Raw genomic sequence first — 25,968 nt, 5'->3', positions numbered from 1 at the left:
GTAGCTCTTAGAATGTTAGATCCTTCAAACTACTGAGTAATTATTCCCAATTTGATGGTTTGGATGGTGACTGCAGACAGACACAGAAAATGGACGCCTACCCACAGCAACATACAACAGTACATGAAGACATTTAAAGAGTGTGCAGCTGATTTGTGTGTATGCATCTATTTTACCTCTTTGCCAAGGGGCATACCACTACCCAAGGCAAAAGCGAGACTGATGACTTTAGCCACGAAGGTCCTGAAGGTGAGATATTCTTTCAGTAATACTCCTCGTAGAATGGTCTTCATTTCCGAAATCCCTGAACCTGTAGGGGACAACAACGGACTCTTACAGCTGGCTGATTGTCAAAACTTTCTGTTAGACCCCAAAAGATTATTGTTTACATTACAATGAACAACAATGGACAAGATTTACAGATGTTATTTTAATGGAAAAAGTACTAGACATCACACATGATGCCAGGTGTCTCTTGAAAATGAATCTCAATGAGATTTTTACTTGAATAAAAAATGTATGTGTGCAGTTTGTCGCACAATGAGTTGCTAGCTAGTCTTTTAGCTAGATTTAGGTTACATCAAGTATAGCAGAGATGAATTTGAATTTAAGGTGATGATGCTTAGAGTCACTGAAATCCAACTTTATACCAAACCATATGTCTTGTATAAAAATAGTGGAAGCAGTACAGTGTCAGTGTAGGGGAAGGACATGAGCCAAGATCCTGTTGAATTCAATTGTGTACATCCACAAAAAGCAGCAGTTCAGCTGTACACTAATACAATCTGAAGCTTACATTAGAAATTATTGACAATTGTGATTCCTTTTCATATGCCGAGACACTACATAGATCCCAGTGTGCCTGCACCTGTTGAATCCCACTTTAACCACTGAATTTTCTTATTTTGTTGTGCAGGTGTGGAGGCAAAGTTACCCGCCACCATGTGGCCAACTGAAAATTATTTTTTTATTTCTTACATATCAAACTAACCACAGTCAATGGAAGTAGAATTTAGCTTTGAATAGTATTTGTATTCTTATATAGTAGTATTGTTTCATCAGTATATTAATATAGCACAAGGTTCAGTTACCTTGTACAAAAATGGTTAGTAGAATTATCCTTCAAAGAGATACTTTTACTTTTTTCCTTTGAGTACATTTGAGATCAAGTACTCTTTCACTTTTACTTGAGAAATGAACTTTTTTCAGTAGTTGAGTATTTTTTTTTTACATTTTGGTGTCTGTGCTTCTGCATAAGTAAAGAAAGTGTGTACTTTTGCCACATCTGTTTACATACCAGCAGCCTGTGGGGAGACGATCTGGGTGAAGCCGGCAGAAAACACGATGAGAGCAACAGAATAGCCGACCCAGCCCAGGTACTGCAGGAACCCATTACTGTCCAGTCTGCCATATACCCACTTCTGTCCTGTGGACACACAAACCACACAGACCAGGCCCAATGTGTAAAACCATCCTCACAGATTTACAGTGCAGTTACAGACCTATACAACAAAACAGGAACTGGCAGGTCGAGGTTAGTTTCCCTTTCTGAAAGTATAAAACACGCAGCCGGAGAAATGTGTTTGAATTTCTCAACCTGTGAGATTTGACATTTCTGATGAATTTCAAAGGTTCAGGTGTCTAATTTCAACTTTCTGGTTTGCACAGTTTGCTTACTTATTTTTCCTCCTCCCTGGTCCCCTTTGCTCTCATTACTTACTTACTTCTTTACACCAAACTTTTTCCTTTTTACACTGTTAAATACCTCTTTCATTCCTGTCTACTGTACCTTCTAGTTTTTATCCCTTGGAGAACCTTTAACACACAAAAAAGAGTTACTGAGCTTGATTTGCTTTTTTGAATAAAACACACTGGTAACTTTCTTAAACTGAGTTCTAATAACACCGTGAGAAAAATTGAGTTCAGTTTACTTAATATAGATTACCATACTAGATTTTACAGCCGAACTATAGTCTGTATTTCAGTCAATTTTGTTGGCTATGAATCTAATGTGGACAGGAAACAGTGTTTTTTTTCTTTAGCTGTGCTAGTGGGCCTGCCCTGCAGCCTCGCTTTTGCCTCCTTTGTTTACATATTTATGTAGAACTGCATCTACATGTATGTCAGACATAGATTTTGTATGGTTGGGTAGTCTAGGTATAATAATAATGGATTGCATTTATGTAGCACTTTTCAAGAAACCTCAAAGCACTTTACAATTCCACTATTCATTCACTCTCACATTCACACACTGGTAGCCACAGCTGTAGCCACAGCTGCCCTGGGGCAGACTGACAGAGGCGAGGCTGCCATATCGCGCCATCGGCCCCTCTGGCCAACACCAGTAGGCGGTAGGTGAAGTGTCTTGCCCAAGGACACAACGACCAAGACTGTCCGAACCGGCAACCTTCTGATTACAAGACGAACACCCAACTCTTGAGCCACAATCGCCCCACGTATCATAACATACATCTGCCCAACAATATTGGGGGGCTCAGACAAAGCCCCCCCTTGGACTGCTGAGTTTCTGCATTTTGATCGACTATGCCCCTCCAATGTGTGCTCTGATGTACAGAGAGAAAAAAGGAAATGCAGAAATGTATATGTCTTTTTTTTTTTTTTTTTTTTTGGCCTGTCCCGTTTGGCTCTTTTGCCATCAGAATTGTTGTCTAAAGGCAAAGAAAGATGCCCAACGGATTTACTTTACCAAACTGACCATCCCAGCCTTGCCGTAATGGTCCATTTGATTCACCTTTTATTGTTTATTTTATTTTCACTTACTGAATACGGGACAGACTTGACTGGGGGAAAGAAGGGGAGAAAGAAAGAGGGAAAGAGAAACAGCTGAGAAGAGGGACGGGGGAGAAGGGCAAAAGACAAAAACCAACAGAACGGGCAGAGAAAAAAAAATGCATATATCAATCACCTGGATCACCTGCTGAGAAAGAAAAAAGAAAGCAAGCAGAAGAGAACAACAGTAATAGAATAAACAACATCACAATGATATATGGGAATATGACAGTAAATACTAAATGTTAAACATTATTGTGCAGCACATAAGATCAACAGAACACAGTGTGCTTTGAGGTAGGAGCCAAAAAGGGTGTAGTTTGTGGGTGTGATCACCCGTGTGTACACCTGTGAGCATGGACGCGCTTGTTTTTTGTTTTTTTTAAAAGGTTCCTTCATGTAATAATCTGCTAGAGGGTGTGGGGGGGCCACAGCCCCGTCCTCCAGGGCATGAAGCAGGTGTGGAGGAGATCAAAACTCCAGACATCCAGAGGCCCCCAGAACACAAGAGACCAAGGAAGACCAACAGAGGGGCAGCTGCGCCACTGTCCCGGAAAGAGCTGAGGAGAGTCCCAGATGAGGGCTCACTCAGCAGCCGCGGAGCAGAAGCCAGGGGGAGTTGCAGTGATTCGCCCGTGAGCTCCGCCGGCAGCCAGCTGCGCCTGAGTGACCAAGCCCCAGGCCGAGAGGCCGGGGGCACCCCACCTCCGAAGTGGCCCGAGCGAGCCCCAGGCTCCAGGCCCCGATAAGCGGCAGCCAAGGAGTGAGCCGGTGTGTACCTGGACGCCCATCCCCGGACACAAAGAACCACCAACGCACCGATGTCTGAGGGGGTCCGCCACTGGCAGGGGAAGTGGTGGTAGGGGGAGATAGGCCTCCAAACCTTGGAGGGCCTGAGATGTCCCCAGAGAGGTGGCACCTGACACCCAACCTGACATATAGACACAGACATACAGGCACACACAGATACAAACATCCATTCCCACCCTCATGCTCTCATATGCACTTACTCCACACTCAACCAACGTGGAGACAGACATAAAGAGACGTTGTACACACGATCACACTCCCCAAGCGTACTCTACAAACCGGGTCTAGGTGCTCCCGCCCCTGGAGGGGGGAACTGCACCCAGACCCAGGTGGTGTTTCCCTTTTCCCTGCGGTGGGGGGAGGCAGACCGCCCCGACTCCGCAGCAGCAGGAAGGCTCCACACTCCAGACCGCAGTCGGACGGCCAACTCCTCCTCCTAGTCCTAGCCCCCCTGCTCCAGCAGGTCGCAGAGAACGGGGGTGAGAGAAGACTCCGAACCTCCCTCCACCCGCTCATTGTAGTGTTGATGCATGTGTGTTCTAAGGTGCATTTAAAACCCAGGAGGGCATGGAGCTACCTGCCAGAGAGCAGCAGGTAAGCGCATGGTCCCTCCTGCTAGCCCTCAATGTCTACGTGTATTTAAAATTGAGAGGTGGGCAACGATGCCAGGGGTGGGGTGTACACCCTGATGGTACTTTGGAGTCCGTGTATCGTGCCCACCCCCAAGATCCTATATGTATGTGTAATGAGAGTGTGAGTAATGTGAATGTCTAAGTTGTGGGATAAAATTGAGGCAGAGGCAGCCAGAAGGGGACAGAGGGGGGGGTAGCCTCCTCTGCACCCTAGTGACATACCCCTACTCCAAGGCCCTGCATGTGTGGGTGGTTGTGGTGGAGCGGGAAGAGGGAGGCAGCTGGAGATGGGGAGGGAAGGAAGGGAGGGGCAAGTGACCCCTCCCTGGGGCCAGCTCCCCCGCTGACCCCAGTAGGCACCCCCATACTCCCCGACCCGCCAGGGAAAGGGGGCCCAGGCCCATCCAGACCGGGCCCAGTGCAGCAGCGCCGCCCGGCCCCACAGAGCCCGGGACAGTCCACCCAACCCCACCACAGAGAAAACTGCACCCACCCCACCATCCACTCATCTTCCAGACTACATAAGACAATAAACACCCAGGCTGAGATCTTCCTCCACCTCTCCTGTATCTCCCCCTCCTGCAGAGGCAGCTCCTGAGGAGAGGAAAGCTCCTGCAAGATGTGACAATCTCCCCCACCAGTTGAAGAGCCCCCCAGGTGGCTCGACGCACCGGCGGCACCCTGCTCCAGGGCTGGGCCCCCATGCACCCACCCGCCCACAACCCCGGCAACACACCAACCAGGACCCAAGCCCCCGAGGCCCGGTCCGGGTCCCAGCCCAGAGACGGAGCGCCCCCAGAACCTCACGCCCATCCCGGACCCACCCAGGGGCAGCCAGACTACCAGGTCAGTAACCCACGTCCGTCAGCACAGACCCTCCCCTAGCCCCGCTGCACGCAGCCGCGAGGAAACAGTCACCTGAGAGCCAACAGAGCCCCTAACCGGACATGACCGCTACCCCGGGTTGAGCCCCCCAAGGAAGATGCCTCCGGGGAACCCCCCGACGCCCTAAGCCTGTCCCTACCCCCACACCAATCACAACAGTGAAGGCGGGACCAAACTATGACCCCCCCACCCCCACTAGGTGATGGAGCTGATCAAAGGAGCCCAGAGCAATTGATCTGATGTGGTGGCAGAGGCTGTATCGAGACTAATGTAATCTAATAGATAATTTCTATATTGGTTAGAATTAAGATTATTTTTATTTTTCCAGTTCATGAGGACTGTTTTCTTGGCTATGCATAGGGCAGTGAAAACCATATGGGCGATATTCTTTTCTGTAGTGACATTATCTAAGCTGCCCAACAAACACACTAAGGGGGAAGTTGGAATGTTACATTTCAGACACTTCGATAAGTCTTCACATATCTCGCGCCAAAACTTCTGAACTGGTGGACAGAACCAAAGAGCGTGGATATAATTGTCCGGTGAATTGGTTTGGCAGTGTGAGCAGTTGTTGGTAGACGTAAAGCCCATCTTGAACATCCGATGACCTGTATAGTGCACTCTATGTAATATTTTGTATTGAATTAATTGAAGACTGGGATTTCTAATTAGATGAAAGGTTTTTAAGCAAATCTGAGACTAGAAGTTTAGGTCTAAGTTAACTGATAAATCCGCTTCCCATTTTGCAATAGGAAGTGATATTGATTCATCTGTTTTAGAAAGCATTCTGTATATTTTGGATAGTAATTTGGGGGGTTTAAGAGTAAGAAATTGAACCACACTTGGTGGTGTTTGTAGTTCAACTTGACCCGGTTTAAATTTCTTTTTTACTATGGATTTAATTTGTTGATATTCTAAAAATCTTTTCTTGTTGATCCCATATTGTGTAACTAGTCCGTCAAATGAAATAAATTCTGTTCCTTCTAGTATATGTTCTAAATATTTGATTCCTTTATCACTCCAATCTGAAAAGTTTATCATATTATTGTTTTGTAATATGTCAGGGTTGTTCCAGACAGGTGTACGTTTGCATGGGATTAATGAAGACGCCGTCAATTTTAGAAACTCCCACCATGCTGTCAGAGAAGAGCTGATGTTGATGCTTTTAAAGCATTCATGTCGTTGGATGTTTGAGCTGATAAATGGTAGGTCTGAGATCTCTAGATTATTGCAGAGTGCTTGTTCTACATCTAGCCAAGGTTCATCTAAGAGGGTGTGTTTTAGCCATCCTGAGATAAACTGAAGCCTGTTGGCTAAGAAGTAGTGCTGAAAGTTAGGCAGTTCTAGTCCTCCTTTATCCTTGGTCTTTTGTAGTGTTTTTAAGCTTACACGTGGGGGTTTATTTTTCCAAAGGAATTTGGACATACATGAATCTAGAGATCTGAACCAATCTTGTGGCGGTTTAGTTGGGATCATTGAGAATAAATAATTTATTTTGGTAAGACCATCATATGTCTTACCATATGTGTATATGTCAAAAAACTTGAGAGGAGATTTGGCTGAAGTGATGGGGAAAACGAAGGTCGTTACATTATGCGTGCAGGAAACCAGATTGAAGGCCAGGCCAGGTACACTGGAGGTGGAGTCAAGCTGCTCTGCCATGGCATTGGATGGTAAGGAATTGTAATACTAGAGGAATGTGATACTGAACCCCAAATTGCTCCTTTGATGCATTTGTCTGAGTGTGAGTGTTACACATAGATAGAAAGAACTTACGTGTAGGAAAAGAAGCGTGTGTGTGAAACATGTTGTTTAAGGTGCTATGAGTGCTAAAGCTATATAAGAACAAAGCTTTTTACCATTTATTTGTGGTTTCTAGTTTCTCTCAAATGCTTACCCAGTCTGGCTTTGCCCTATCACAGAGCTTTTTTCCCAATGCATCTACTTGAACACAAAGTTTCCTGCCAGGCATTTGTCAAATTCCAAATTTTTTTTTATGTCAACTTGGTTTAAGATTGGTCTCCATCACTAAGAAGTAAATCTAAAACCTTTCCAATATGTGCCACATCTAATGGTTTGCTCCAGTGTCTAATTCCATTGTATATTTTTCTTAATTTATTTTGTGTTTTCACTGTCCGATTTTAAAATTCTGAATAGATTTGTATACATTTGCATACATGTGATACATGTCTATTTGATGTGAACTAGAATGTGAAAGACTTCAAATAAATTCAGCCCTTTTCCATCCTTTGACCTCACCCTTCACCACTACCTCCATCCTATCAACTCATCTTTTCCTCTCACCATCAGTTTCCTGTAGTTGTTAGATATTACCAGTGTTGGTCAAGTTACTTGAAAAAAGTAATCAGTAACTAATTACTGATTACTTCCCCCAAAAACTAATCCCATTACTTTACTGATTATTTTTAAAAGTAATTCATTACTTAGTTACTTAGTTACTTTTTAAAAACACGATTTACAACCTGAGTAGGTGATAAAGTGATAGATCTTTCAGCCCAATTCTACTTTTTCTACATAATCCATCATACAAAATGTAATCAAATGGAAAAGTCTCTTTTTAAAACTTGTTTTATCAGTTTTAATCTTTTAACTTTATGCATCAAGCAAAAATTTAATTATATGCAACATTCTCTGACTGGAAGAAATTTGTTTAACATTTAAACCTATTTTCTGCACATTCCAGCACATAATTTTTTTTAATTTTGCGTTTACACTCAGTCTTTCAAATAGATGCAAGTAAAACACAGCAGAAAATAAATAAAGTCAAAGACTCAGCGGTCCTGTTGCTCTATTTTCACCTGTAAAGCAGGAGTGGGGCAGGCGGAGGTTTACCCTGGTGCAGGTGTGCCGCGGTCAGTGGAAGAATCCGCGAGTTTCTCTGTGAGTTTCCCATTACGTCGTAGCTACTCGGTGCTTGTTGGAAGTTTAGGGTTTTTTCGCTGTAAAAAGAAGTTTTCTTCCCACGCACAACAGACACTAATGTTTTTGTCACTTTTTATGGAATCAAACTCAAAGTAAGGTCAGTACTTGCACGCTTTGAACGCTGCACGCTCATACTCTCTCCTGCACTCGATATGTGATCCATTGTTGATCTGCACACAGCTGTTGTCACTAACGTCACACTCGCTTACGTCACTGTCGTGAGACATTCTCGCAAAAAATCACGGTTTTAGTAACGCAGTAACGCAGTAACGCAGCGTTCCTATGGGAAAGTAACGGTAATCTAATTACCGTTTTTGCAATAGTAATCCCTTACTTTACTCGTTACTTGAAAAAAGTAATTGGATTACAGTAACGCATTACAAATAACGCGTTACTGCCCATCTCTGGATATTACTTACCTCCTTCCTTCCCAAAATGTGTTATTATGTTAGTGTGTAGTGATGCTGCATTTTTAAAAACAAACAAACAAAACCAACCCAGTCTCTCTGTCACCTTTTAGGAGCATGTTGATGCCCAGTTCCATTGCCCAGCTGGCTAGGCCCATGAGGATCCCCAACAGGAAGAAGAAGATCCAGTCCTCCCCGATCAATGAGATCAGGAACCTCAGCCAGCGAAATGGGCCGACTAATGGGATATCAAGAACACAGCATAATACATTAGGACTACAGCACCCAGAGATTAGTACGGGTCACTTTATTCTACATTTTCCAATAACAGCTGTGTTTCATCACAATAGCTTTTGAAATATTGAACAGCAATAAACATGTTGTTAGCCCAAAAGACCACTGCTCTGTACTCTATAGCATTTTACAAGTTAGTAAACCAGAGATGCAAAAGTTTGTAATTTATCCCACATTTCTTATCTTTGGCCCAAATATAAACAGATCCATGCCCAATAACAAAGAAGCAGATCAGATAAATCTTTAATAATTTCTCAGGTGCGTTCCTCTGGGAAATTCAGTAATTATGAATTTGTTTTGGGGCATTTTTTGTAAAAAATAAAGAAGACATTTTCAGAAGTTTATATTCCTGGTGAAAACCATTTCTCTTTATTTCTTTCTTCCCACCCTTATCGTACTTGCAGGAAAAAGACGATTGTGTGCAGTAGGGATGGGTACCGGTTCTGACAAACGGTAGTAACCAGACCGAAAAGCAGCGCACATTTCGGTGCTTTATTTCGGTGCTTTTTTTTCCTGAGCTGTGATACACTTTAGATTCTAGCCAATAATTTTACGTTTCCGAGGATAGTAGGCGGGGCCAGGTACGTACGTTCTTTTAGAGCAGAGCTACAGATTAAAAATGTCCAAGGCGAAGCCGTCAAAAGTCTGGCTGTACTTCACAGCAAAAGATGCAAACTCAGCAGCAACAAGTGCTTTAAGCTGATACTGTGATACTGTCAAAGGAGGTAACACCTCAAATCTGATGAAACACCTGGCGACGCATAGCGTTTTTTTTAAAAGCCCAGAAATGCGCCGTATTTGATAGCTTGCTGCGAGACCTCACACCGAGCACATCTACTGCGGGTGGGTTGCCTGTTATCGGACCCGGAGCAACATCCCCCAAAAACCCGAAGAGGAGAGTCCTGGCCCCTAGCCCTGCCAGTGTAGCAGAAATGATGAGGATGATGATGCAGCAGCAGCCGTTCTTCTCTGCGCGAGTAGCTTAATGTTGTTCGTGTGTAATTTACGTTGAGTAGGCTAACCACGTTATTACATTAATGCATGTAAGGTGAACTAGCAAACATCATCATAGCTACATGCGGCTGTCTTCTTGTTTGATGGCAGATACTCCCTTCACCCTGGCCAAAAAGGCTAAAATGACCAAAGAAAAAGTGGAAAACAGTTAAACATGAGAGGTTTAGGACAAAGTTTGTGTTCTCCATTCTTTAAGCACCGGTTTGAGCACCGTTTGAGCACCGGCACCGTTTCAAAAGTACCGATTTGGCACCGGTATCAGATAAAACCTAAACGATACCCATCCCTAGTGTGCAGTCACTTACTTTGCTTTCATCTCCCTGCTTCCTTTTTACACTTGAGCTTGTAGAACAAATGCCGATGTTTTAATACGCCAAATAATTGTGCTGTGGCTGACTTTTATGGCATTCAGCCTTTTCATTTAAGCATATCCAAGAATTCCCTGTCAAACATTTATTTCAAAACCTAACTTATTAGGTCCTTCATTTGCTTTTCGAAAACTGCCCTGCATCAGCTGCCGGTAATCAGAATCACAGCTACTCCCAACACTGCAAACATATTGTTCTTTCATCAAATCAAGAACTGAAGGTAATAATATGTGTGTATGTGTGTGTGTATGCTGGCTGAGTGCATTTAAATGGAAGAGCAGTCCATTAACTGTACAAGTTACTTATTTGTTAAATGTAGTCCACACCGAAGTAAAGGGCATCTTGTATCACAATCCAATTGCCCACTCTCTGGTACGTTGCCTTGATGATATTTGAAACTTTTAAAATAACTAAAACGGGGACACTGTGACAATGTCAAAGATGCAGGACACGTTAGAGGGGAAAGCTGCAGTTAAATATGTTCAGGTAAAGGGTCATTGTGAACCACACTGCACACACTGTTATCACTTTGATGTGTTTATGCCTCTGCGTGCTCTCTGAAACCTTTCCCCACTACGGAGCCCCGCAAGGGACATGGGAGAAAAGAATTACGATGAACTTTTGCGAGATCTCGCAAAAGTTGAATTCCCACAATGGCGGCTGCTACTTAGTTGCAATATTACTCTTTCTGGGTCACAAAATAAACTTTCAAGATATTTTGAGGCGTGAATGTAGCTGTGTAAACATCAAATATCTGCTCGGTTTACAAGACATCATATATTTGCAAAAGTGCTACGACGTTTTCACAAAACTTTTGCGAGATCCCGAGTTTGTTTTGCGAGGTCTTGCGGGGCTCCATACCCCACACACTGATTCTATATTATTTATCCACTATGTTACATGTTGCTTCTCAAAATTGCAGAGAAATGTAGCTCTGGTCACCTTTTTGGGCACAGCTGCATATTCTGAGTTTGCATAAATGTCTGTGTGAGTGTTGGGAGTTTGTGATATCAGCAGTGAGAGAAAGAGACAGGAGAATTGAAGACCAACTGGTTTCATAGACTGACACATGGCTACAAAGATGGAGACAATGGAAGTGAAGTGAAGAGAACACAAGTGATGAGGAGGTGCTGGGTGGGTGTCCACTGCCATATACAGGAGGGAGAATTTTGCAATAAGTGTGGAGGAGTGGAGGAAGGTGGATTAAGATGTTTGTATACAACATTATGATCTAGTGAGAGTTGGGTGCAAGTGAATAGTGAAGCTTTAAGCATTAGAAAAAGAGAAAGTAGATGACTTTGAATACCTGGGTTAAACATCCAAAGCAATGAACAATGTGGTGGCGATAAGTGAGAGAACAAAAGTGGAAAGAGTGAAGATGAAGCACTAACTAAAAGACAGGAGTCCAAGCTGAAGATGCTTAGATTCTCTTTGGGAGTGAGCAGGATGGATAGAATTAGAATTAACTACAACAGAGAGACTGCTCAGGTTGAGCAGTTTGGAGACAAGGTTAGAGACTCTAGGCTGAGATGGTCGGGCCATGCTTACAGGAAGGATAAAGGAAATATTGGACAAACATGGAGTTGCCATGCAGTAGGACGGGAGCAAGATCACAGAGGAGGTTCATGGATGCTCTGAAGGAGGACACGGATAGGGTTGGTGTGAATAGGGGCGTGGCGTGGCGTGGTTCTTAGTTGGAGCCACCTAGTCAGGGGCTCTTCGTATGGATTTTGCATGTTCTCCCCGTGTTTGCGTTGGTTCCCTTCAAGTACTCCGGCTTCCTCCCACAGTAATTGGTAATAAATGCTAATTCCTAATTGCCCCTAGGTGTGAATGGTTAGTCTGCCTGTCTATGTTTGGCCTGCGACAGACTCAGGGTACAGCCTGTCCAGGGTATACACTGCCTCTCGTCCTATGACAGCTGGGATAGGCTCCAGCCCCCCTGCGACCTTCACAAGTATAAGTGGAAGAGAATGGATGAATGGACAAGTGGAAAAATGATCACTGACAGAAATTTATCCTGAGTTCAAACTCATCTGTAGGTGACTCAGATGAATTGGGCGTGAAATCCAACTCAATCCAGGCATACTGGATTTAGACAACATCTGTATCACTAAAGCTTCACCATGATTAGGACTGTCACAGCTGTCGACTCTCAGACTAAAACTGACAGTCTATGTGTGCCTTGGAGATTCCACTTGAACATCAGAGACTTTCCAACTTGTGTTTGTTTTATGCTTCAATGCATCCCATTTAGTCCTACATAATCTCGTTACTGTAGCTACCTGACAACACCAACAGTACGGTAAGAAAGGCAGTGGATCATTTGTATGAAATGCTGCAAGGAATGCTTTTGCCATGATTGCCTGACACTGCAGATATTGTTTAGCTTCTTTATCTAACTGTTCAGTAGGATCAATGCTTCCCAAGCAACACCTAAGGCACAGGGTTTAGTTTAGAGACATCAAAGTGATTGTAGTATTACATTTTTAACGGAAAGCTAATGTTCAAACAATTTCTCTCAAGGCTTGGATTCTGAGCAATTCACGGAGTACTCTTTGTATTTTTTCTCTGAACTGGACTCACAACAAAAAGAAATGATTGCCCTGAGCTGTGCCATCGCCAAAGACTGGTTAATAATCCTTTATGTTTTTCTACCACTTAAAATCCCATATGACCATGTAATGCATATTTGATAACAATGGAATTGTTCCATACTAGAGCTGTCAGTGGGGGTTTTGGTTCAGTCTGAGCGCCATCCAGTCAGTGTGCAAATGGCCAAACTACAGTAAAACATGACCATGTTCAATGATGTTTTCAGTACTACAGGAGGCTTAGTTCAATGGTCAAAAAGCAAACCTGAACAGTTAAGTCTTGAGCCTCATTCAGCGGTAATGCCAATATTCAAATGGCAAGATACACGGTGTGGATTTCTACCATATACAAATTGCTATGGTGACTCTGCTCTCTACCGCTACAGGAATTTAGACTGTGTGAACACTTTTGTGAAAGATGAAAAGGTCCAAATTTTAATAGGGTTTAGAAAATCTGTATCACGGCACTTCTTTTCTTTAAACTAATTTTGTTCATTGTGGTGTGAATAGGCATTTGTCCATCACATGGTTAGAAATGGTAAGAAGGTTTTCTATAAAATAACGAAACGAGCACTAATTTCAGAAACAGGAATAATAACACTTGCTGCTTGTCCTTCATATTCCATGCTGGCTGTGTGGTTTGACTCTTACACTTGGCACAGCGTCCATTGTCGTGTTCCAGTGTCCGGCTTCGCTGACTGACCTTCTCCCCACTTTCCTTCAGCCGAGTAGCCTCCTCTTTGGCATACACCCCGAGCTCCTGGGTGTAGCGCCCATACATCTGCGAAAAAACACCGGCATCCATTTAGCTTTCAAAAGACAAACACATTAAACATGTCCCAAAAATGGGCGGTGTGATGTAAATCAGAATTGTGTCTTTCTTCTGACTTCTTGTCTGAATTCATTTCCATCTGCAAAAATCCATATTTGGCCCCCGTGCATAGGGGCAGTGGCGGTTTTTGATATGGGCGACATAAGCCGTTGCCCGGGGCGGTATCATGGTGGGGCGGCATCATGGGCATCGGCAAAAAAAAGTTGCTCGCACCCATGTTGCCCTGACATCATGCCAAAGCATTTTGAGCACTGCATAGGCACCGAACCGTTTTCTTTTCAATTCAATTCAATTCAATTTTATTTATATAGCGCCAAATCACAACAAAAGTCGCCTCAAGGCACTTCATAGATACAGAGAAAAACCCAACAATCATATGACCCCCTATGAGCAAGCACTTTGGCGACAGTGGGAAGGAAAAACTCCCTTTTAACAGGAAGAAACCTCCGGCAGAACCAGGCTCAGGGAGGGGCGGCCATCTGCTGCGACCGGTTGGGGTGAGAGAAGGAAGACAGGATAAAGACATGCTGTGGAAGAGAGACAGAGGTTAATAACAGATATGATTCAATGCAGAGAGGTCTATTAATACATAGTGAGTGAGAAAGGTGACTGGAAAGGAAAAACTCAATGCATCATGGGAATCCCCCGGCAGCCTACATCTATTGCAGCATAACAAAGGGAGGATTCAGGGTCACCTGGTCCAGCCCTAACTATATGCTTTAGAAAAAAGGAAAGTTTTAAGCCTAATCTTAAAAGTAGAGATAGTGTCTGTCTCCCGAATCCAAACTGGAAGCTGGTTCCACAGAAGAGGGGCCTGAAAACTGAAGGCTCTCCCTCCCATTCTACTTTTAAATACTCTAGGAACAACAAGTAGGCCTGCAGAGCGAGAGCGGAGCGCTCTAATAGGGTGATATGGTACTACAAGGTCATTAAGATAAGATGGGGCCTGATTATTTAAGACCTTGTATGTGAGGAGCAGGATTTTGAATTCAATTCTGGATTTAACAGGAAGCCAATGAAGGGAAGCCAAAACAGGAGAAATATGCTCTCTCTTTCTAGTCCCTGTCAGGACTCTTGCTGCAGCATTTTGGATTAGCTGAAGGCTTTTCAGTGAGTTTTTTGGACATCCTGATAATAATGAATTACAGTAGTCCAGCCTGGAAGTAATAAATGCATGAACTAGTTTTTCAGCGTCACTCTGAGACAGGATATTTCTAATTTTAGAGATGTTGCGCAAATGGAAGAAAGCAGTCTTACATATTTGTTTAATATGTGCGTTGAAGGACATGTCCTGGTCAAAAATGACTCCAAGGTTCCTCACAGCGTTACTGGAGGCCAAGGTAATGCCATCCAGAGTAAGAATCTGATTAGATACCATATTTCTAAGATTTTCAGGGCCGAGTACTTTTGCGGAGAGTAAAGGCACCCTCTGTTTGCGAGGTGCCCCTGCTGCTTGCCACACAGGAAGGAGAGAGCGGGGCGGCATTCTCTGGCTGGAGCGGCATCTAATAACCAGCTCACAAAACTAAACTGAAATAAACCAACAAACTAGGGCTGTCAACGTTAATGCTGTCATCATGTCATCATCAAAGTGAGATCTCGAGGGAGAACAAAGGGAAGCGGCGGCGGCCTAGAGGGAAGTGAGCCGGCGTCAGGAACAGGCTGAGAGCTCGTGCACACCGCACACCTCTGCCTAGCATCCTGCTCGCCAACGTCCAGTCACTGGAGAACAAGCTTGACGACCTCAGGGCCAGGATAAAGTTCCAGAGAGACATTCGGGACTGCAATCTCCTCTGCTTCACCGAGACATGGCTGAACCCAGCGGTGCCGGACCACGCCATCCAGCCGGCCGAGTTCTTCTCGGTTCACCGCATGGACAGGACACGGGACTCGGGGAAGTCAAGGGGAGGCGGCGTGTGTTTAATGGTGAACAACAACTGGTGCAACAGTGCGAACGTTGTTCCTCTCACACGCTCCTGCACACCAAATCTGGAACTACTGTCCATCATGTGTCGTCCTTTTTATCTACCTCGGGAATTTACATCGGTCATTGTAAGTGCCGTTTATATTCCACCACAAGCGGACACGGTCACCGCCTTATGCGAGCTGCATGAGGCACTCACACAGCACCAGACACAACACCGGGACGCTGCGCTTATTGTGACGGGGGACTTTAATAGCGCCAACCTCAAACGCGCAGCGCCGAACTTTTATCAACACATCACCTGCCCCACCAGGGGTGAAAGGACACTGGACCACTGCTACACTACGGTCAAGGACGGCTACAAGGCACAATCCCGCCCCCCGTTTGGCAAATCTGATCACGCCGCCATCTTCCTCATGCCAAAATACAAACAAAGGCTGAAACAGGAAGTTCCGGTTCAGAGGAAGGTCGCGCGCTGGACGGATCAATCGGTGGCCGCGTTACAGGACGCACTCGATGACGCAGACTGGGGCATGTTCAGAAACAGCTCCGACGATGACGTCAACGTGTTTACGGAAGCGGTTCTGGGATTCATCGGGAAACTAGCGGATGATACCGTGGAGACAAAGACTATCACAACGTTTCCCAACCAGAAGCCGTGGGTGGATAAAACCATCCGCGACGCTCTGAGATCCCGCACCGCTGCCTACAACACGGGACTCACAACGGGGGACATGGACCCGTACAAAGCCGTGTCATATAACGTGCGGAGGGCGGTGAAAGAGGCGAAGCAGCGCTACGGGAGGAAACTAGAGTCACAACTCCAACAGAGTGACTCTAGGAGCCTGTGGCGGGGACTAAGGACAATAACGGACTATAAAGCACCAACAACCGGTATGACGAACGCGGCCGTGACTTTGGCAGACGAGCTGAACACTTTCTATGCTCGCTTCGAGGCTGCAGCTAAGGTCTCCAACAATGCTAGTGTTAGCGGCGCTAACGGCTGCAGACAGGAAGATACTGCCAGCACCGGAAACGTGCTCGTCATCTCCGAGCATGAAGTAAGGAGAGCCTTCAAGAGAGTGAACACCAGGAAAGCAGCAGGACCAGACGGCATCCCAGGTCGTATCCTAAGAGACTGCGCATACCAGCTAGCTCCTGTGTTCACTGAGATATTCAACATCTCTTTATCTCAGTCGGTGATCCCCACATGCTTCAAAGAGTCCATCATTGTTCCTGTCCCGAAGAAACCCCACCCTGCTTCTCTCAATGACTATCGCCCTGTAGCCCTCACCTCAGTAGTGATGAAGTGCTTTGAACGCCTGGTCAGAGACTTCATCATTTCTTCACTACCAGACACACTGGACCCACTACAGTTCGCTTACCGTCCAAATCGTTCCACAGACGATGCCATCTCTCATCTCCTCCACACATCACTCACTCACTTGGACACTAGAAGGGGGAATTATGTTAAAATGCTCTTCATAGACTACAGCTCTGCATTTAATACCATAATTCCCTCCACACTCACCACCAAGCTGGAGCATCTGGGACTCAGCTCATCTATGTGTCAGTGGATCTCCAACTTCCTAACTGGCAGACCACAGGCAGTAAGGATGGGCGGACATGTCTCAGCCTCCACCACTCTCAGCACTGGAGCCCCCCAGGGGTGTGTTCTGAGCCCCCTGCTGTACTCTTTGTACACATATGACTGTGTGGCCACTACCAACTCCACCACCATCATCAAGTTTGCTGACGACACCGTCGTGGTGGGCCTGATCTCTGATAACAACGAGACGGCCTACGTGAAGGAGATTAGGAATCTGGAGAACTGGTGCCAGAGGAACAACCTCCTTCTAAACGTCAGTAAGACAAAGGAGCTGATAGTGGACTTCAGCACTAAGCAGGAGAGGAACTACCAGACCCCCGTCATCAACGAGTGCCCAGTGGAGAGAGTGGACAGCTTCAAATACCTCGGAGTTCACATCACGCAGGACCTGTCATGGTCCTGTCACATCAACACCGTGGTGAAAAAGGCCCGACAGCGTCTCTACCACCTCAGACGCTTGAGAGACTTCCAACTGCCCTCCAAGGTGCTCAGGAACTTTTACTCGTGCACCATAGAGAGCATCCTGGCGGGAAACATCTTAACCTGGTTCGGGAACAGCACCATGCAGGACAGACGAGCTCTACAGAGGGTTGTGCGGTCAGCTGAGCGCACCATCCGCTCCGAGCTCCCTGACCTGCACTCAATCTACAGCAGGCGGTGCTGGACCAAGGCCAGGAAGATCGTGAAGGACCTCAGCCATCCCAACAACAGACTGTTCTCTCTGTTGAGGTCAGGAAAGCGATTCCGCTCCCTGAAGACCAACACAGAGAGACTGAGGAGGAGCTTCTTCCCGCAGGCGATACGGTCTCTCAATCACACCACCACACAGTACTGACCCACACATATGGTTCTTACACACACACACTGGACTTTCTGGACTTTGTTTTTGCACAACACTGGTCACTATATTCTTCATTTCCAGTTAATACTGGTACAGCTGCTGTTATTGTGTATATATTTATTTATACTTAGATTTCTTCATACATTCTTATATAGTTCTATATTGTGTATTGTGTATTTTGTTGTACAGTTATTTTATTTTCAACTTTAATTTATATATTTTATCTTATTCTTCCCAGTTAAATTTACCCTTCATTCTAATTTGTGTTGTACAGTTATTTCATTTTTAACCTTAATTTATATTTTATTCCTTCCTAGTTAAATTTACCCTTTTTAATTTTTCATATTTATTTCCTATCTTATTCATAGCCTTTTCCTTTTTTGTTTTCTTTAGGTCACGAGCAGTTGTCCAAGCATTTCACTACATATCGTACTGTGTATGACTGTGTACGTGACAAATAAAATTTGAATTTGAATTTGAATTTGAATGATTAACGCGATTACAATTTTTAACACAATTAAACCATTTGGAGCGCAGAATGACTCAAAATCTCTGAAATGTCTCTGTCAACGCATTTCAGGCAGTTTGTCCAAAGTTTGTCCCTTCTGTGCTGCAGATAGGTTGATTGCGTTAAAAATTGTAATCACATTAACGTGTTAACATTGACAGCCCTACAACAAACACAAACACTGAAGACATTATGATACAGACTTATAATTTGCATTAATGTGTTTTCTAAATTCTATCACACACATATAATTGAAAAGTGAGCACGAGGGCCCTCGCTGCGCCTGCTGCTGCTGCTGAAGTCTCACACACAACCTGTCAACAGGGGAGGGGCGGGCTGCTTCCAAATAGACCACATTTCATTCATAATGCTGTAAATGCAAGCCCATTATGTATCAATTATTTTTCCTGGGTTGTGTGAAATCCCAGAAAAAAAGAAACCCTATACAAGGTGTAGGCCTATTAGTCTATTAGTGTATGTTGTGGGGTTGGGTGTTGATACTGGAGTGCAAAATCACTGATGAAAGATGGACAAGAAAAGGTCAAAGCAATCAGGTCCTCAGTTTAGAAAAAAGAGAAAAGAAGAGGAGAAACGGGCAAAAGATGCAGGTAAACAGATGAGTCTTTGAGAGGGAGTGTTCAACCAGGGCACCAAACAGGCTAGGACCGCGCCTGCGTAGGGTAGGAGGTCTCCCTTGCATGGATGGAGCTATAGTTGATTGTGGTGGTTAAGGTGTAACACTTCACCAGCCTAAATAACAAGAACCATAACTGTGTAACTATTTGAAAATGTAATATAGTGAAAGTGGTACAGTAGCTGCAGGATCACTAGGGGCCTGAGTCAGAGCCTGCTCCAGGCATTATTTGTGTAATATTCCCCCACATGCTTTCTCTGCTAAAAATAATCCAACCTCTAAGAACCCCAAAGAACCATAAATTTCATAACCATCCAGCAGGCTCATAATAAATATTTTCCTATGAAATATTTTGTGGTAGTTGAATTACAGAGCACGTTTTTCCTTGAACTCGTTACAGTCTGGCTCCGAGAAAGCAGAAAAACAAAAACATGAAGGATCGATCATGACCTTTGCACAGTACTTTATATTGCAGCTCACTCATTGTCCTGACAATACAGATCTGACTTATGTTCAAATTTGTCTATAATGCTCAAACCAGGGTTGCCTGAAATTTATAATGACAATTCAGGTAATTTAGTCAAAACTTAATAGATTTAAGTTTCACAAGTGTGTAAAACTCACTACAACCCTGTTTGTGAGTGGTTGTGCATGGGAACATTGAATATGAAACAAAGTATTGGCTGGTGTGGCAAAAGGATATATAGAACTTTCCCATTTACTCTGTGGCTGTCATGGTTGCATTGTGTGTTAGTTTGGCTTGTTTCAACAACTGAATGCAGAGATTTAAAGTACTTAGAATCTATACTTCGGACAGAAACGAAGTACTGTACCTGTTAAGCAGGTTACACATTTTTGGAAAGTGGGTTCTGCTCCTTCACAGAGAGGTTTCCCTTGATAACATACAGGACACAGCATGCACGTTAAATAACACACACACAAAGTTGTGTTTTCATATCTTGTTGGGGACATCTAATTCACATAATGCTTTCCTTACCCACCTACCTTAACCCTAACCATCAACAATGAATGCCTAACCCTAACCTAACTGTAGCCCTGACACTAAAACCACATAGTCCCCACAGATATATAAACATGGTACACACACACACACTCATCCATGAGTGTGTTTTAACCACAAACACACTCAGGTCATTTAGTTCAAAGAAGCTTTGAGTCACATTTGTTTGTTGACTCAGGTCCCATTGTGTCTATTGTTACATTCGTGTCAGGAAAAAAGTTGACTCCTGCTTTTTCTCCTCACTACAAGCTGAGAAGTCTTGTGCAAGTCCTGTTTATATCAAGGTTAGCCGCTATTGCCACATAGGTTTTGTCACTAAGTTCAGTAAAATTCCAGGAGGCTCAGTCATGTATGAAAAATGAGTGCCAATTGCAACTTGATTCAATGGATTTGGAATTGTGTAGACATGACCGATTTAGAGTATAAACCATTTCTTAATGTCCTATCTTATACCTGGAAATGTCTGTGTAAGGCATCAGACCAATGGCTCGATGCAGTTTTTGCTGTGGGTCACATTCACTGAGCTAGAAAGATGGGAACTGTAGATTTTGTTCTGAGCTGATATTAATTCTGCAGTGCGATCTCTGCATTATAAATTGGTGCTTTTAATTACAAAGAAAAGGTGAACTACTAACTGGGAATTGCGTAATTGGAAACCCATCTGCAGAAGAAGCTTATAACAGATATCGACTTGCACTTGGGGACTTCAGTGTGTCACAGAGTGATAAAAGAGCAGGAGAGGTGAAGAATAGGCCAACATTTAAAAGACAAGACAGAGTTGACACAATTTGAAAGGGATTTGGCTTCTAGCTAAGAGTCTTTTCTTTTCTTTTCTTTTTTTTACTATTATGTGGTTACATATTTACATTGTTCATTTGAAGTCTATAATTTTTCTATAAACATACTGCAGCAGTAATAAATACTCCAACAGTAGCACATTGATTCCTAAGTGGTTTTTGAAGAAAGAAATAATCTAGGAAAATAAATTCATGTTAACATTGTATCTGTTTTGTTTATTTATAAGTGAGCAGCAGAGCACATGATGTACTGAACATAAAACGCATATTATTAGCTAAACAGGTCCAGATTTGTGCCCAGCAGTGTTGGGACTAACGCGTTATTAAGTAACGCGTTACAGTGACTATGTTATTATTGTGGTAACAAGCACGGTAACTAGTTATTATGCCAAAACCAGGAACGCGTTACTCGTTACTGGGATTTAGATAGGCTCGTTACTCGTTACTTCGTGTGGTGGCTATCGCGGAGCTTCCACAGATTCAATAACATTAGCAAGTGGTGGAGGCCAGCAGGTGGATGAAGGAAAAGGGAGGCAAGAGGAGAGACCCGAAGCAGCCACTGGTCTGAGAGTGTCAGGTGAACTGAACTCCAGGTAAGAAGTTATGACCTGCAGTGTATCTGAGTCACATATAAATCAAGTTTAGGGCGAGTTTATTTTCGTTATGCTGACTTTTTCGTACTGCGTGCTAGCTAGCATGACGGAGTTTCTATACAGCTGGGTGGTGCTATGTTACTGATGTTGAACTTTATTTTGTTCGTAGGTTAATTATTAGAGTTGCCAACCGTCCCGTAAAAAACAGAATCGTCTGGTATTCAGAGAAAATATTACGGGTTTCGTATTGAGGTGAAAAGGAACATTTTGTCCCGGACTTCAGCTACAATGAAAAAGACACAAAGCTGCCTCTTCTCCTCTCATTCTCTCCCCTCCCTCCCTCTCCTGTTTCTACTTCAGTCATGAAACTGATCAATGATCAGCTGATCGTCTCTCTTGTTTGTTTATCGCCCACTTTGCTCCAGAAACAGGAAACCAGCGGATGTCGCGCTAAACAACAGCAGCACGTTTAAGCTTGATCAGCTGTTGTTAGAATTTATTTAATATTAATTTCTAGTATCAGCTGATGTTGGCTGGAGCCACAGCTGTAAAGCTGCTGGTCATGATGTCGGTTTGGTTATCTGGTGAGAGGGAAACATGAAGATGAAACCAGGAGATGTCCTTACTGAACCATCAGAGCTGAGCAGGTGATGGAGAAACAGGTTTACCTTTTAGGTGACATGGATGAGTTGAAGGGAAGTTATGAACTGTTTCTGAGAGACAAATAACACCAGGATCCTTTTCTAAGTAGCTGACAGCTGGTAACTGTGCAGGGGCGGGTCTAGCAAAGTGTTGCCAGGGGTCCATGTAGGGCATTAACAGGGAGAGGGGGGCACAAAGACATACTTTTCTTTCTTATTCTCATTTAAAATGTCTCACTTTTAAAAAATAATTATCTGAATCTTAGAACAAACAATTGATAGATTGATGCATATATACCATCAGAACAGTGAACATCACTGTCACAACAGTGTTTGTTTTCATTCAAAGGCTTTATGATTTTTCCTATAATGGTGGGCCGGTCTCTAGTCAAAACGCCTGGGACGATTTTCTGTCCCAGTCCAGCCCTGTATGCAGCTCATCTGCAGTCTGGTGTTACCTACATCTTCCTATTCAGAAGGCAGAATTTCCGAGTTCTGAGTACCATCGAAAGCGCCACGACTGCAGTTTTTGTGTTGGATGTAAAAAGCTAGGATAGAATCATGGCAGCGGTCAACGACGGTCCAGGCGTGGGATTTCTCTCGTGGAAGTGTGCACATTATTTTTTTTCTTTCTATTGGTAGGTGGCACAGTGCACTTGTGGCAAGTAGGCAAGCTAGAAGCCTGGCAGTCTGGCTGGGTATCCAGTAGGGCTGGGCTATATCATACCGTTTACGGTAATACCGGTATAATTTTGGGCAACAATAGGAAAATGACATATCGCGATAGAATATGGGTAAAATGCGCATGCGCAGTGCCTTTGTTTACATACGCACATGGCGGCGACGCAGAATGAGAAGAGCGAAAGTGGATCGATGAATGAAACGGATGAACCAGAACTGGTTTGTAAAAATGCTGCAACTTCACTGGTGTGGAACTGGTTTAGCTTTCGTCCGTCAGATACACAACAAAGCACTATTTTTGGTAGCGCATGCTAGCGGGCCGTCGTTATTACCGTGTTGTTTGGAAAATACGGGGCACTTAAAATCAATCCTTTGATTTCTCTGAAAGTCGACAGAGCCCCTTATAATCCCGTGTGCCTTATGTATGAACTCTGGTTGTGTTTACTGACCTCGAAACGATTTTATGTGCACGGCGCTCGAAAATCTGTCAGATGTTTCAGTACGACTTTGCTAAGCTACGAAGCCGCACCGCTTGATAGATTGTCGGAGCATTACGGCTATTGTAGGCGGAGCCTCGCAGAGTGATACGTACTGTGCTTCAACATAATGTTACCGTATTGTGTGTGTGTAACCTCTTTTTAAGTTCTGTGGATATTATACATGGTTATGCTGAGGATATGTCGGCCAGTTTCCACTGGAAATGCCTTTTGGTTAAACTGTCAGCAAGGAATTAGCACTGTTACATTTTTATATAACTTTTATGCACATAAAAAACAGCTGCTTGTTTAAGTGAAAATACATTGATGGGTTTTTTTCACTAATAAAGTTGTGGAGTTGTAAAGTATTTTGTCTAGTGTCAATTATATCGTTATCGCAAATTTTCAAATGTATATCGTGATAAATATTTTTGGTCATATCGCCCTGCTCTAGTATCCAGTTACGGAAGCAACACATTAACAAGAGAATTCTGAGTAAAACCAAAGTTACTTTCCCTAGTAACTAGTTACTCTGAAAGTAACGAGTAACTTGAAGTAACTGAGTTACTTTTGATAGAAGTAACTAGTAATGTAACTAAGTTACTACTTTAAAGTAACTTACCCAACACTGGTGCCCAGTGAGTACACAGCAGCACTAATGGACCAGCATCCAGCCCCTTTGAGTGCAGATAATATAAATTGTATGACAATCTTCAAATTACATAACAGTGTGTGTGAACGGTGTTAGTGTCATCAAAAACATTTTGCAAAGATTTAATTAGCTTTGGTGAAATTATGAGCAGGCATTGGTGCTGTAGCTGCAGTCTCAGCTATATAACTTGAAATTTCTTTAAAGAAAATATGTTCACAATGTTTTTTTCTTCTGTTTTTCAGCTCCTGAAAAGCAAGTCCACAGTAAAAACTCTGTGACATAACTGTCTCTGGGGCCCGGGCAGATATTTTTTGGGGCCCCTCTCTGCCACATTGTACAGGAGCAATCACACCATCTTACATTCTCTCTCTCATTCTCTGTCTCACTTACATTCACACTGTAAGAGCATAAATAAGATATAGCAGTTGTCATCATTCATGCTTTTTATCAGCACCTCAGTCAGAGGTTGCGTGAACGGACACCTTTAGTTACTCTTATGCTCTTAAACTCACACAGTCTTCTTCAAATAGGCTACCACACGCCTAAAACAGGTTGAGTCTTGCTAACAAACTGATTTCTAGAATTCCTCATTCAACAGTCATTTCCAATTTACCAACTTGTCGACATATCGCATGCATGTAATAAAATACGAGTGCATATTTTCAACATGAACGGTGCAACGTTTTAGTCCTTTACAAAAACACAAAGTTTGCTACTGCTTGCCAATCAGAACTTTGTAACTTTGGGCCTTGCAACACTGCTCAGATCCGTACACCTGGTGGTATCTTCATCCTGCTCTCTTGTCTCTTTACATTTTTGAGAACCACTTTTTTGCTTTGGTTTGCTAAAAATCATTTTTAATGTCACCGCACCAACAACGTAGGCTGTGAGACACTTGCTGGAAATGAAATTGCTGCATAGTTGATGTCAACAGGTTCATGTGTATTTTGCAAGAATGGCAAGTACTGTATTTCCATGGCGTACCCAGTTCTAGACAACTTTTTAGAAACATTACCTATTTCAATCAAATTATTTAGATAATCTATTAAAGTAAAAATGAATAAAGGAATATTTGCAGGGCTAAAACTGATTTCATAAGAAAAATATATGCTGCTTAAACAAAGTTGGGCTTTTGGTTCAGAAGATAGAACCTAGCCCTAAAGATATTAATGTCCATTTTAAGGTATGGATATATGCATACTCTCTAATGTAGAAGGACTCTTGTTTCTTCTGGCTCCTGTGCCATTTTGGATGTTATGCCTTTGATCCATTTCACTCTCACTAGTTAATCAAAGACCAGTTAATCTGAAAAAATGGACAAAATGGCTCCACAGACGTTTTACTCGAAAGCCAGAGGTGGGGCATCATTTAAAACTTATATTTTCTCAAACATACAATCACCCAGAAAAGTTGTCAGAATCACACAGACAAAAAGTACATGCATATACTTATTTTTCACAAGTTACGCATCACAATTCACTCATTACATCTCTAGTCCAGCTTTGATCACACTTTACTCACGTTTCACTCATAAGTGGATGCACTGTGGGAAAAGTGCACAAAGTTCATATGGTGACAAGTGAAAACTTACAAGACTTTGTTCATACTGCAGCACCCGATGATCTGACCGGTCTCCTGCCATGGTTCTGCTCGAGATTTACAGGTCGCAAGTTAGAGAAAAGCTCAACAATGCTTTCGAATGAAACAATGCTGTGTTCTCAATAATTAAAGCATTAAGCTAACTTTACTTGTAAAGGAGATCACCAAGCAAACTTAAAGAGTGTGCGCTTGTTACAGTTTGATCCTTCTTTTTATAGCCTGAAGTTAGCCTCAAGATATAAAGACTGAGGCGGAGCTTTTTGGTTCGGTAGCTCAGGTGGGTGTGTCAGGCAAGCCATATGAATGGCTTACTTGTCATGGCTTTTTACTCACATTTCTTTTACATTTATCTTTAATTCTTCATTGTATTCACTTAAAAAAAATGTTATTTTGATATCTAGATTAATGTTTTTGTTCTACATA

The 25,968-nt window shown here is 43.3% G+C and overlaps 1 protein-coding gene across 1 annotated transcript in view; it reads right to left on the bottom strand.

Annotated features, from left to right (window-relative positions):
• The window catches only part of LOC147313805 (chloride channel protein 2-like), a 62,918-nt gene extending 37,321 nt beyond the window's left edge, over positions 1-25,597 (bottom strand). Inside the window, exons 1-5 of the mRNA XM_086260476.1 lie at positions 25,538-25,597; positions 13,389-13,518; positions 8,574-8,705; positions 1,298-1,426; positions 177-310 (exon numbers count right to left, since the gene is read on the bottom strand). Of these exons, the coding sequence (XP_086116602.1) occupies positions 177-310; positions 1,298-1,426; positions 8,574-8,705; positions 13,389-13,518; positions 25,538-25,588 (576 nt within the window). The 5' untranslated portion in view covers positions 25,589-25,597. The remainder of the gene's footprint in view (positions 1-176; positions 311-1,297; positions 1,427-8,573; positions 8,706-13,388; positions 13,519-25,537) is intronic.
• Between the last annotated feature and the right edge of the window lie 371 nt (positions 25,598-25,968).

This window comes from Aulonocara sp. 'chitande type north' Nkhata Bay, linkage group LG14 (genome assembly GCF_057382095.1).
Source record: "Aulonocara sp. 'chitande type north' Nkhata Bay isolate Kocher_YH1m ecotype deep benthic linkage group LG14, A_spYH_male_GT1.1, whole genome shotgun sequence".
NCBI classification, from domain to species: Eukaryota; Metazoa; Chordata; class Actinopteri; order Cichliformes; family Cichlidae; genus Aulonocara; species Aulonocara sp. 'chitande type north' Nkhata Bay.
The sequence above is the reverse complement of the archived record's forward strand: the minus strand, read 5'-3'. Positions and strand labels throughout refer to the sequence as shown.